Source organism: Microcaecilia unicolor, chromosome 4 (genome assembly GCF_901765095.1).
Source record: "Microcaecilia unicolor chromosome 4, aMicUni1.1, whole genome shotgun sequence".
Lineage (NCBI taxonomy): Eukaryota > Metazoa > Chordata > Amphibia > Gymnophiona > Siphonopidae > Microcaecilia > Microcaecilia unicolor.
In genome coordinates, this window is record NC_044034.1 from 77758208 (window position 1) to 77771487 (window position 13280).

Below are 13280 nucleotides of genomic sequence, written 5' to 3' on the forward strand. Positions count from 1 at the left end.
TCTGATGGAAAATAATGCGTGGAGTTGAAAATATGATCTTAACTATTTTCCTCCATCCAAAACGCACCTCCTTCCTCCATGAAAATTCTCCACATAAATGTGTCTTGTTAGCTGCGTTGAGGAGCAGCAGTTTTCAGAAAGATGATTAAGATGGTAAAATACTTTTTACTGAAGTTAATAGTTTTCAAACTTGTCCTCTGAGAAGGCAGTTTCAAGATGGTAAATTGCCTGTCAAGTTTGTTCTCAATAAAAACTATTTGTTTACTTGATTTAAATCCAGGTAAAGATTCCACAGTCCATACATGTTTTTATTCGATTGAGGGGAGATGTTTCTGGTGCTATGTTAAGCACATATTTTCCCCTTGAAAATTAGATACAAAATCCATAGGTACACTGTATCTGTGGACTTTGCTCCTAGGCATGGGTTTAAAAATTGCATTCTTAAGCCAAATTTCAAAATGAAATTGAGAAAGGTGACAGCTAAAGAAATGCAGGTAGAAAAGAAGCTGTTTAGTCTACCCAAGTATCAACAGGTATAGAAGGACCTGTGTATTTTATCCAAGTACTTGCAGGTACAGAAATCGCTGTATATTTTAAACTAGTACTGCAGGACGGAAGGAGCTGTGTATTTTAACCCAATACCTGCATTTATTATGCATTAGCATCAGGCAGATCAAAATGTTTTCAAACTGTGCTTGTATTTTGTGCTGTGTAGAACATACCATGACATTAGCCACCCCTTAAATCCTTCAGACCACCAGGATTACTACTACTACTACTACTTATCATTTCTATAGCGCTACAAGGCATATGCAACGCTGTACACCATACACAAAAATGTATAGATTAACCTAGTCTCGTTTTCTTGATTTTTGCCACTATTTTGATAAAACATCCTATTAATGATTGTATGGTATAATTATTAGAGGTGTGCACTGGCTAATTTTGTGTGTGTGTGTGTGTGTGGGGGTTTTTTTTTTTTTGTTGTTGTTCTGGGACATTGTCATCAGTAGTGAGCACTGTTGTGAAAAGAATACTCACCACTGCAAAATAGTGTTCCTTGGTTTTGTTTTGTTTTCCTAATTTAGGTTAAAGCAACATGGGACTTAATGTTGACAGTTCCCATGTAATATCAAAGAAATGCATATCTCTAATAATTACTGTGTTACTGGGACAGCAGCATTAATGGATAGTACTCCTTACAGCAGACTAGCCGTTAAGCCCGTAAAAACAGGCGAGATTTCCAGCTACCCTCCTCGCCGCCGCTCCCTCCCCCCTCCGTGCCGGGCCCCCTGCACTGACCTGACAGCGCCTCTCACCTCCGTGTGAAAACGCTGCAGGGAGCAGCAGATCGCTCTGCTGCTGCCTGCAGCACTTTCACACGGAGGTGAGAGGCGCTGTCAGGTCAGTGCAGGGGGCCCGATGCAGAGGAGGGCGGGAGCAGCAGTGGAGATGGGGGGGAGGGTGGAGGTTGGTGCGCGCGATGTTCATTTCCAGGCGGCAGCGTCCGACAGTGACTCCGACTCCGTTTCCCTCTCTGTTCCGCCCTCTGACGTCATCACATTTGACGCGAGGGCGGGACAGAGAGGGAAGTCTCTACTGCGCATTTGCAGGTGAGTCGGTCACTTGCCGTTTATATGTTTGACTAGCCATTGAGCCTGTTAAAACGGGCTAGTATGGGGTTTTGGCAAGGCCCCCTCCCCTCGCTGCTGCCCCTCCCCCCTGAGGTCACCGCTACCGGTCCCCCGGAGTCGCTGCCACCACCCCTGCACCCGGCCCGGGCCCTCTCTTCGGTATTGAGCTTATATCGGCGAAACGCAGGCAGCACGCAGATCAGCTGAGCTCCCGTCTGCCTTCCTTCTCTGCCTGTGTCCCGCCCTCATGTGACGTAACGTCGGCGAGGGCGGGACACAGGCAGGGAAGAAAGGGTGACAGGAGCTCAGCTGTTCTGCTTGCTGCGTTTTGCCGATGTAAGTTCAATACCGAAGAGAGTGCTCGGGCCGAGTGGAGGGGGGGCGGCGGTGGCAGCGGCGACCTCGGGGGGGAGCGGTAGCGATGTCGGCGGCTTCGCACAGTTTCCCTCTCTGTCCCGCCCCCGTCATCGTGTATTGACGCGGGGGCGGGACAGAGAGGGAAGTCTGTACTGCGTATTTGCGAGTGAGTACGGTCACTCACCATTTATATGTTTGATGTTTGAGTGATTGTTAAAGTAGTAATTCAGGAAGATGAAGAGTCACCTTGTAGAAATTTAGAAATGGAGCACATGATGATAGGGATGTGTATTTATTTGAAATGGCATTTCCCATGCTTTGTAAACATCCCTTTCAAGTATAACAGAATTCTAGACTTTCTTTCCAGTCCATCATTTGAAACCATCCTTTGATCATTTTTGATCCTGGATTGTTAAAAGAGAGTTGCTTTTTAAATGTATTTTTATGGTTCTTTATTTAGTAATATTGCATGGCTTCTGTCTGTCTGGGGCAGGGGGTGCAGGTTTTGAATTTGGATTTAGATTTATCCCCCCAGATCTTCCGCAGAGCATTTCTGGGTTGCTCAGCTTCAGCTCAACAGAGCCATCCAGTGGCTTGAGAGCAGAACTTCAGCCTGAGCAATGCTTGTGCTGCACATTTATCATGGGCATTCTTCTACTATAATATAAACCGAAGGCAATTCAATTAATTTATATATAGCAGAATAGGTTTTTATTATTTGTATCAAGCCCTCCAAATTCATTCCTCACAACAGTTATTAGTAACTAAGGGGCCCTTTTACTAAAGTAAGTTAAGGACTAGATTGTATTTATGGTGCCTGAAAAATCGCCGATGAAAAAAACTTTGCCCAGGCTTATTCTGTAGATAGAACCTAGATTCAGCTGCTGTTTATAGAATACGCCTAACGGTCATGACAGCACCTGACTCTAGGCGTGTCCATTCACGCCAAGTGAAACTTGGTGTAAATACCAGCACCTGACTTAGGCAAGGAGCATGTAAATTTTTGGAACGCCCAAAAACCGCCCGTTCCACGCCCATGGCCATGCCCCATTTTTTGCAGCGCACCTTAGAATTTGTGCGCACCACTTTACAGAATATGCTTAGCAAGTAGTGTGTGTAAATTCTAATTAATGCCAATTAGTGCTGGTAATTGCTTGTTAACATCCAGTTATCGGCGCTGATTAGCTTGTTAACTAATTAAGTTATGCGCATTGTTATGGAATACGCTTCAATTTCTGTGCAGAAATTCGGTGCGATATATAGAATCCGGGGGTAAGCACTTAACAGCTGGTTAACATGTAGAAACAGGCAACAATGTTAAGGGGCTTTGTGATAGTTTGCCTGTTTCTACGCATTAAGGGGTCCTTTTACTGAACTGCAGTAAAAGGGGGCATGTGCTAGCATCAGTACATGTTTTTGATGCATTCTGAGACCCCCTTTTATCGTGGCGGGTAAAAGGCTGTCCGTTTTGGGGAAAAAAGAAATGGCACGTGCTAGGGGTAGGAATTATCGCCGGGCTCTTGTGGTAGTTCCGGATTGGCGCTCGGTAAGCCCGCAGTGGGCTTACTGCTTCTTAGTAAAAGGGGCCCCTAAGTTGTATGTTACTGAATTTTTCTAGATTTTTCTGTTGGGGGCGTGGCGTGGAAGCTGCAAACTGGCTAGCACACAGTTTACACGGGAGCACATAGTATCTCCTACATAGGAGGCAGTAAGTGCTCCTGCGTGAACTGTGGTCAGGTACCGCACACTAATTGCCATTTAAACACAGGACCAGCATTAGAATAAAATTTGCAATTACTGCACAGTATATTCCAGAGATGGACTGACAGTGGTCGGGGTCCCCAGGCAGTAAGGGTCACTGCCTGCTGCACCGCCGCCCCCCTCCTGCACATCACAGCCCCCCCCCCCCCCCCCCCCCCCCCCCCGCTGCAGTTGCCGCCCCCTCCCACACATTACAGACCCCTGCAAGTGGGTCCTACCTTGAAGGGCCCTGGTGGTCTAGCGGCTTCTTTGGGGGCAGGAAAGAATACCACTCTTCCTCTCGCAGGAATACAAAAGGTGCTGGTATTCAGCACCATGAGTACCCATGCGGGGAGGTGGGGGAGAACCCTGGCAACACCACTTGAAGATACATGATTAGTAAATAAGTCTCACTGCGTAAACAGTAAATAAGTCTCACTGCTTAAACAGGGCTTGCAGTAAATAATGCATGCTCATGCATGTAAGGATATGTTCATTTGGTAGCACATTTTTGTAGATCTAGCTGTGGAGATGGGATTGTATCTGAATTCAAGAATGCATGGGACAAGCACAGAGGATCTTAAAGGGAGAAGAAGGGATGGTAGAGCCGTGCAGTTGGTGAGGATGGTAGACTGGATAGGCCTTATGGCCTTATTGTCTGCCATCATTTTCTCTGTTTCTATGTATACACATACGTACGCTATGAAACTTTGTGCAAAATCCGTGGGTTCTTTGTTCCAGTGCATGAAATCTGTGAAAATCACCCCCTTAATGATTTCCCCTTTTTTTCTTTTTTTGTACTTTAGCAACTGGAACTGTGTCAAAGATTGTATAAGCTCCATTTCCAGCTGTTGCTGCTTTTTCAGTCGTACTGTAAACTCATTGGGCAGGTGCATGAAGTCAGTACCGTACCAGAGGTATGTTACAAGTGGGATGAATATTGCTGGTACCCAAATAAATGCCAGTGCTCAGATGTTCAGTGCTGTATTCCACTATGTCCCAGCGCTGAACATTCGTCATTTAAAAATACTGACCACCATGGGCTGAATATTGCCTCTGTTACCATGCAGAAACCATTATCACAAACACATTTTCATATTTCTGTAATGGTCGATTGTTCACTAGTATTTTAGTGATATCTGACAGGCGCAATGCCATGAGTCAAGCAAGCTATTGCGCCCTTTATCTGTGCTTTTGCTTTGCACCAGACTCCTTTGACTTTTACCTTGCTGTGGAAGTTTTACTGAGACGCCCCTCCTTGAAGCAGGCGTTTTTTCCGCCGAAACAAGGACCGTGTCGGGTCCGGTCACTGGTGCTTTCATTAAAGAACTTTCAGCATTATCCTTTAGCTGGTTTTGGTTTGTGGCATCCTCTACTATTGCTTGGCTCTTTTTGACTTCATGTAGAGGCATCTTCCTGTGTGTGTTGTGCTTCCACTTACATGCACCGCTTATTGAATAGTGTAAGTTGTATGCAGCTTGCCACACTTAGACACGTCCGTTTATGTCTGTCATAGACCTGGCATTAGTGGACACTCCTACCTTTAGGCGTGCTGACGTGGGATTATGCTAGTATTCTGTAACAGAATCTGGGCAGCCAGATGCCGTTATAGAATAGTTGATGCCTACACCTAAGCACCCCTTTATAGAATTGCCTTCTAACCCCTCAAAAAAGGGGTTTTAAAGAATTGTCTTCTCTTTCATTATATAGGTTAATCTTATTGCAGGATACAGCGTTGAATTCATATGCTTTTCTTTAAACAGTTGCTAAATATGTCGAGAGAACTGAGCGATCTGAAGAGAAACCTCAGGGAGGCGACCGCTGTTTTTGCAGCCGAACCTCTGAATGTAGATGTTTCTTCTGAGCCTCCGTTCAGTTCCACAGAAGCAGCCATCCAGTCCATGCTAGAGTGCTTAAAGAACAATGAGCTTGTGAAAGCATTACAGCACATCCGAGAGTGCAGGTAAGTTCAGCTAAGTGCTTTCTACCTTGCAAATGAATTTTTTTTAAAATGGTTATCTCGGCCTGACAGTAGGGTCTGCCTTATGTATATATTCCCAAACTATCTCTTGTTAACCTCTTGTGTAAGCAAGAGGTAAAAAGGAATGACTCCAACAATAGAACAGGTTAGAGAGTTGTGGATTTGATATATTGCCTTTCTGTGGTACAACCAAAGCGATTTACATTTATTTTATATGCAGGTACTTTTCTGTCCCTAGTGGGTTTACAATTTGTTAGGTTTTTTTGTTTGTTTGTTTTTGTAACTGGTCTCCTTTCTAGTTTTCAAGTCTCCCTTTCTTTTCGTCCATCCTTTATGGATGCTCATCCTGAGTTTTCTTTCTTGGTGGATGCTGATCTTGAGCAGTCCTTTCCTTCTGTTCCCATTGATGTATGGGCTACGGATGACCAGCCTTATGGTCATCTCTCCCATGTCTCACCTCACAAAAATTGAACTTAAGCCTGGATGTAAGGGACCATGTGTGCCCCAGTATAATTTATCCGAAGCAGCCAGAGCAGGTCTGGGCAGCACGCGGTACTGTTCAATTACCGCAGGGTACACACCGGCGCTACAAAAATAAAAATATTTCTGTAGCGCCAGATATAACAGCATGCTTGAGGGTAGGAACTACCACCGGGCTGCTGCAGTAGCCTGGCGGTACTTCCTTTTTAGCGAGCGGTAAGCCCACATTGGGTTTACCACTGCTTTGTAAAAGGGGCCCTAAATTTTGATACCAAGCAGACTGATAAACAAGAAATAAAAAACTTAGTTTTATCAATATTTAGATTTAACTGATGCGCAGATACCTGCTTTTCAACTTTATTAACACAACTTTCTACAACTTCTCTTATATCAAAAGCTGGTCCCAAAATAGGTAGCAGCAGGGTAGTGACATCAGCATAGATGAAATGTTTAATACCATGTTTTTCTAAATCTCTCCCAACTTAAGACAACAGTACATTGAATAGAATAGATGAGAGAGGAGATCCTTGAGGCACTCCACAGCCATTTGACCAAGATGTTGAAAAAGAATTATTCATCTTAACTGTATCATTTCATGCAAACAAGCCTTTAAACCATTTTAAAATGGTGCCTAAAATACTGAGCTCCTCGAGCAAATATAACAGCACCCCTGTTAAAACTGAAACCTCAGATTGCATGTTAAACTTAGCATAATCAAAACATCATAAAGATGTACTTAGAATGTTTATTACAGCCTATGCTTTCCCCTCCACTAGGTAAATAACATAAATCCGAAAAATAAATGTATAAGAGTCTGTTTGCCAGCTCATGATTATACTGGAGATACAAATGTGCATGGTCGGTTAGGCTGTTTCTGTGGAGAAGGAGGGAGGCTTTAGTGGTTTTGTATGTTTGCTGCAGTTTCATCAGAATTTCTTACATTTCTGCCTCCAGGAATTTGTGGCCCAATGACATCTTTGGAAGCAGTTCTGATGATGAGGTACAGACACTCCTGAATATTTATTTCCGGCATCAAACCCTGGGACATACTGGCACCTATGCCCTGGTGGGCTCCAATCAAAACCTGTCTTTAATCTGTACCAGACTGATGGAACTGAACATAGAGATTCGAGATATGATCCGCAGAGCTCAGAGTTGCCGGGTCGTCAATACATTTCTTCCAGATTCAAGCATGGCAGACACTAATCTCTGACAGGACTCTTGTGTTATCCTTTTGTTTCAAGCTGGGACTGCTGCCATCTTGGAGTGAGGCCATTCAGAGTCTACAGAACCTTAAAAAGTCTCGGTGAAGCTGTTCTCACTTTTGTTACCTTTAAGACTATCTCTACAACTAGGTGGGCAGAACTTCAAATGTGCAGCAATACTGTAACAAAGGTCATATAGAGCAACCAAGACGGGTTACTGTCTTTGTTGTGTATCCTGAACAACTGCAACTCACTACTGAAGATGTGACTTCCATTGCATACCAAAGCCTTCAATACTGAGCAGTACTTTCTATAGAACTTAATTTTAAGTTGGCAAAAGTGCAATGCTGCCTTCAAGAAAGGTTAAATACATATATTTTTTCTGTTTTTATGGGGTTTTTTGTATTTTTTTTTGGCTTGTAAAAAAGTTTGTAGACATTTTTTTATTTTTTTGAGCTGCGTGAAACAACAGGCAAAATGAAGCTGGCTACAGGGAGATTCTAAGTTTGTGGTTGATGAAAAGCTGAGAGCCTGTGTAAATGAAAGCAGAACTATAAATGGACTACAATTTAATGTACACTGTAATTGGAATATAATTACTACATTGTAAAACACTGAGCTGCTAGGAGTACATTTCCTAACATTGCTAGGCTACTGTATCTTATGATACTGGATTAGAGGACAATTATTGTCATCCAAGTACCAAGGATGGTCAAGATGGGGTTTTTTTTTAGGGTTCTTGGCTGCTTTTTATTAGATGGTTGCTATTAATATATTTATACTAGCTTTCACTCCCACCTTGGGGGAAGAAGGTCCCAGTCATCGCTGAAATGTGACATCTACTGAATGGACTCAGGGTACACTTGTTCTGGTTTCTTGAAGGGATCTATGACCTGTGACACCCTGCCCAAGGATTGTCGCTATGATGGCTGGGCTAGATGAAGGCTCAGGGTGCTAGCACCCCAGCAGAGGGCCGGATGAGCTGGAAGCCTAATGGAACAAGAGGAAACTGCCGGGTCAAAAAAAATTATATATATATATTTATACTATATGAAAGAAGAAGACTGCTTTGACTTAGCTTTGCCATTTTGTAGGAAATGAAGATGTTCAAATTTTAGATTCAAAGTCATGCATGCACGCTTTTATTTAATATGACTGTGGATTATGAAGAGCGTTGATAATTCAGGGAGATCAGGGTTCTCACTTTTAAGATGCATTATTTGTAATGTAAATGAACTATAGTAAGATTTTGTTGGTCTTCGGTGACCAGTGTTCAGTATAATTTGTGCATGCAGCTGTCACACAGTGGAGACACTTTTCACCCACACACATTCTTTGCCGTACCCTGATGGTTTGTGTGAAAACCTGGTTCATTTTTTTGTTTTCTGTTCAGTACGTTAATTTTAACGAAATGATAAAAGGTAATCTATCACAACACTGCTCTGTGCTAGTCGAGGGAAATTTTTGTCCGCTTTGTATTAAATGAAACTACAGCATGGATAACCTTTAGGACAAGCTCTGAATACACTGTTGTGATGATCAAAGGATGATTGAGAAAAATGTAAGGAGACTGATTACATTTCATTGTTGACATTTCTTAGGCTGGTCTCTCGAGGGATTGTTGTGATTGTATTGTCCTATTTCATTTTGAATCTTAAAATGCAGATTAAAATCAGTTCTCATTTTCAAACAAATTGGATAAACCAAAAACAGGAGAGAGACTTTTCAGTTACTTGTAATCGGGCTTATTTTCGAAAAAGAAGGGCGCCCATCTTTCGACACAAATTGGGAGATGGGCGTCCTTCTCCCAGGGGCGCCCAAATCGGCATAATCGAAAGCTGATTTTGGGCGTCCTCAACTGCTTTCCATCACGGGGACGACCAAAGTTCACGGGGGCGTGTCGGAAGCATAGCGAATGCGGGACTGGGACGTGCTTAACACATGGGCGTTCTTGGCCGATAATGGAAAAAAGAAGGGCATCCCTGACGAACACTTGGCCGACTTTACTTGGTCCTTTTGTTTTTACAACCAAGCCACAAAAATGTGCTCTAAATGACCAGATGACCACCGGAGGGAATCAGGGATGACCTCCCCTTACACCCCCAGTGGTCACTAACCCCCTCCCACCCTAAAAAAATGTTTTTTTTAATATTTTTTCCAGCCTCTACACCAGCCTCAAATATCATACCCAGCTCCATGACAGCAGTGTACAGGTCCCTGGAGCAGTTTTAGTGGGTACTGCAGTGCACTTCAGGCAGGCGGACCCAGGCCCATCCCCCCCCCCCCCCCCCCCACACCTGTTATACTTATGGTGGTAAATGTGAGCCCTCCAAAACCCACCACAAACCCACTGTACCCACATCTAGGTGCCCCCCTTCATCCCTAAGGGCTATGGTAGTGGTGTGCAATTGTGGGGAGTTTGTTTTCGGGGGGTTGGGGGGCTCAGCACACAAGGTAAGCGAGCTATGCACCTGGGAGCTTTTTCTGAAGTCGACTGCAGTGTCCCCTAGGGTGCCCGGTTGGTGTCCTGGCATGTGAGGGGGACCAGTGCACTACGAATGCTGGCTCCTCCCATGACCAAAGGGCTTGGATTTGGTCGTTTCTGAGATGGGTGTCATCGGTTTCCATTATCGCCAAAAATCGGGGACAACCATCTCTAGGGATGACCATCTGTAAGGTCGACCTAAATGTTGAGATTTGGGCGTCCCTGATCGTATTATCGAAATGAAAAATGGCTGCCTATCTTGTTTTGATAATACGGGTTTCCCTGCCCCTTCGCGGGGATGTCCTGCGGGGACGTCCTCAGGAAAACTTGGGCTTCCCGTTCGATTATGCCCCTCAATGTGTCGATTACTATTAGGAATGCAAATATTCAGTTGTTATTTTCAACTTTACTTATTTTTATTTACTTATTTATCTTGCAGGAGGTTTAATCCTTCTATTTTGGCAGTGGTCTTTACAACATTTTGTCCTCAGTGGGGCTCAGGTCCAGAAATTAACACACACCCCCTCCACTCCATCTTTCCCAGTTTTGTACAGGTTTTCTCTTGCTATTAAAAGGCCAAGAAGGAAGCATCCTCAGCCCTTGGCTCAGACCATGTACTTGAATCCCAGCCAAGAAGAGACCATTAGTGATACTCCAATTTCTTCAATCTGAAAATAAACCTTTTAACAGTGAAATATTTGTGTGATTTAAAAAAAAGGAAAATGTGACCTCTTAGATATCGCTTTTATCCTTAATTGTTCTATCTTCATATCTTGATTTTAATTTAAAGAACTGACAATGTTCATGAAAGGGGCAGTTGTATGGTTTTCAGCACTGGGACAGCACAGTAGGATAACTTTTAGATTTTTGTTTTGTATATAGTTATGGTTATGACTATTAACCAGTGGCAGGACAGCTTTAAAATTGATGACATCACAATGTGCCATGACCTTTAGGTCTGGATTTATATCCTGTTTACTCCTAGGTGCATTATTTCTACACCTTGCTCTCCACCACAGCTTTCAGTAATAAATTAAAGGATCTGGAGACACTCCACCCCCACCCCAAGTCTTAGTAGTGACTAGGAAAGTGCCAAAGTGACTCCCTTGAAGCTGGTATGCAAATCTCATGAGGCCATGATCAGTCTAGCCTCCTCTTCCTTCCAGTGGGTGTTAGCTGCACACAGAACTCTCCATTCCTTCTCATTAACAAACCAGTTTCAGCAGCTCCCTCACCTCCTTGGTATGCCAGACAGAGTTCCACAGCAACTGGAACACTCAGTGGTGCAATACTTGGTAGGTCATGGGTGCGTGGAGTTGTTTGGAAGAGTATGTGCCACTCTACTTCTCCTGGCAGTCCTGAGACACACTTTCCTGCTTCTATATCATTACCACCACCTCCACTGCAGGCAGATGTGTTGAGTGGTTGGATAGCAATGGCAATTCTTTCTGAAGTTCTGCTTCAGCATTCCTTTCTGTAAATGGTGGTACATTATGCTACATCCTGTCTGAAGTTCTTACAAGTGGGCTACCAGGCCCCTTCTTTTTGGGGTGGAACATATACCACTAGTTACTGGGGAAGGGTAATAAAGGGAGTAGATGGAAATTTGCAGCTATGCTGTTGTTGGGAGAGTGCCTAATGGGTAGGTTTGATGTCTGTGGAGAGATGGGACCAGTCAAGGAAAGGAGGCTATCTGGAAAGCAGCAGTGGGGCAGTGCCACTTATAACTTGGTACCTTTATTCCTAGTCTTCCTAATGGCAAATAAGGCTGTTATGATTAGAGTTGCCATTTACAGAAGTTTTAGGCATTCAGCACACATGAAAAGAGTAAGCCTGAGATTATGGAATGCTGTATTATTCCTGGCAGAAAGTTGAATGAATTTGGGTGAATGCACAGAAATCTAACTTCAATCCAAGGGACATGTCTGCCACACCCCAGGTTGATCAAAGCAGAGGATTGATGATGATAATGTCTTCATGTGTGGCACATCACAGCTAAAGATGACTGATTTTAACTTTTAATTTGGGTCCTAGTCAAGAACCTAGGAATCATAGAGATAGCAGCACAAAATGTATGCTGTTCCACATGGGGTGCTTTTTTTGCCAGAACCGTTGGAGTTATGTCTTTACATTTATACTTCTGAGTATTTTAGGAATTCAATCAGCATTCTTTCTAGAGCTTCAATCACAATTGGTGTTACCATTGATTTTTTTTTCCTACAAAGTCTGTCTACCATTTTTTTTAATCAATTTTACTTTCACCAGGTATTACCATATCTATAAACATCCATTTTTCTTTTCTATAACCATGATGTCAGGAGTGTTGTGTTCCACAGGCCAATCAGTTTGTATTTTTAAAGTCCCACAAGATCTTGATCTCATTTTCTATAACCTACAGTAAAACCATACTTCTTACAGAGATGAATTGAGCTACTTAGTCATGGTGGTGTTTATACCCAGTTTGAGCTGTTTTACTACAGGCACTGAATAGATGGTCTTCAGTTCCATCTTTGACTTTCCATAATCATAACTATTTGGATCAGTCTTCAGTTGAATAGCACAGTCTCAGACTGTTTTTTCTCCTGTGATTAGAGTCTTAAACATGTCAATGTATACATGCATAAGTATCACAGTACTGGGACAGACTGAAGGTCCATCAAGCCCATGTTCCTATTTCCAACAGTGGCCAGTCCAGGTGACCAGTACCTGCTTTATCCCAGAAATAAGCTGTGGATTTTCCCAAGTCCACCTTAATAATGGTCTATGGACTTATAGGAACTTGGCTAACTGCTTTTCTCATATTCTCTGTCAAGAGTTTAATTATATGTTAAGTGAAGAAATATTTTCTACAATTTGTTTTAAATATACTACTTAGTACCCTCATTCTGTCCCCCCCTAGTCCTTGTACTTTTGCTTAGTCACTGCTGCATACTAAACAGATGATTTAAATGTTTTATCAGTAATGACACCTAGATCCTTTTCCTGGGCAGTGATTCCTAATGTAGAACCTTGCAAGCATCATGTAGCTATAGTTTAAGTTCCTGTTCCCTACTTGCATCACTTTGTGTTTGCTCTCATTAAACCTTTCTGATGTTATTTGGATGCTCAGTCTTATAAGGTCTTCTTACAATAACTTTGAGTAACTATCCTGCTTATTTTTGAACGCGAAGGCTGGCCATCTTCCGACACAAATCGGGAGATGGCCGGCCTTCTCCTAAAGCCGGCTAAATCGGTATAATCGAAAGCCGATTTTGGCCGGCTTCAACTGCTTTCCGTCGCAGGGCTGGCCAAAGTTCAAGGAGGTATGTCAGCATGGTAGCGAAGGCGGGACGGGGGCGTGGTTAAGAGATGGCCGGCTTCGGCCGATAATGGAAAAAAGAAAGCCGGCCCTGACGAGC

The 13280-nt window shown here is 43.3% G+C and overlaps 1 protein-coding gene across 1 annotated transcript in view; it reads left to right on the plus strand.

Annotated features, from left to right (window-relative positions):
• Nucleotides 1-9195, plus strand: part of FRY (FRY microtubule binding protein) — a 449190-nt gene extending 439995 nt beyond the window's left edge. Inside the window, 3 exon segments of the mRNA XM_030200365.1 lie at nucleotides 4538-4648; nucleotides 5495-5694; nucleotides 7147-9195. Of these exon segments, the coding sequence (XP_030056225.1) occupies nucleotides 4538-4648; nucleotides 5495-5694; nucleotides 7147-7405 (570 nt within the window). The 3' untranslated portion in view covers nucleotides 7406-9195.
• Nucleotides 9196-13280: the final 4085 nt, after the last annotated feature.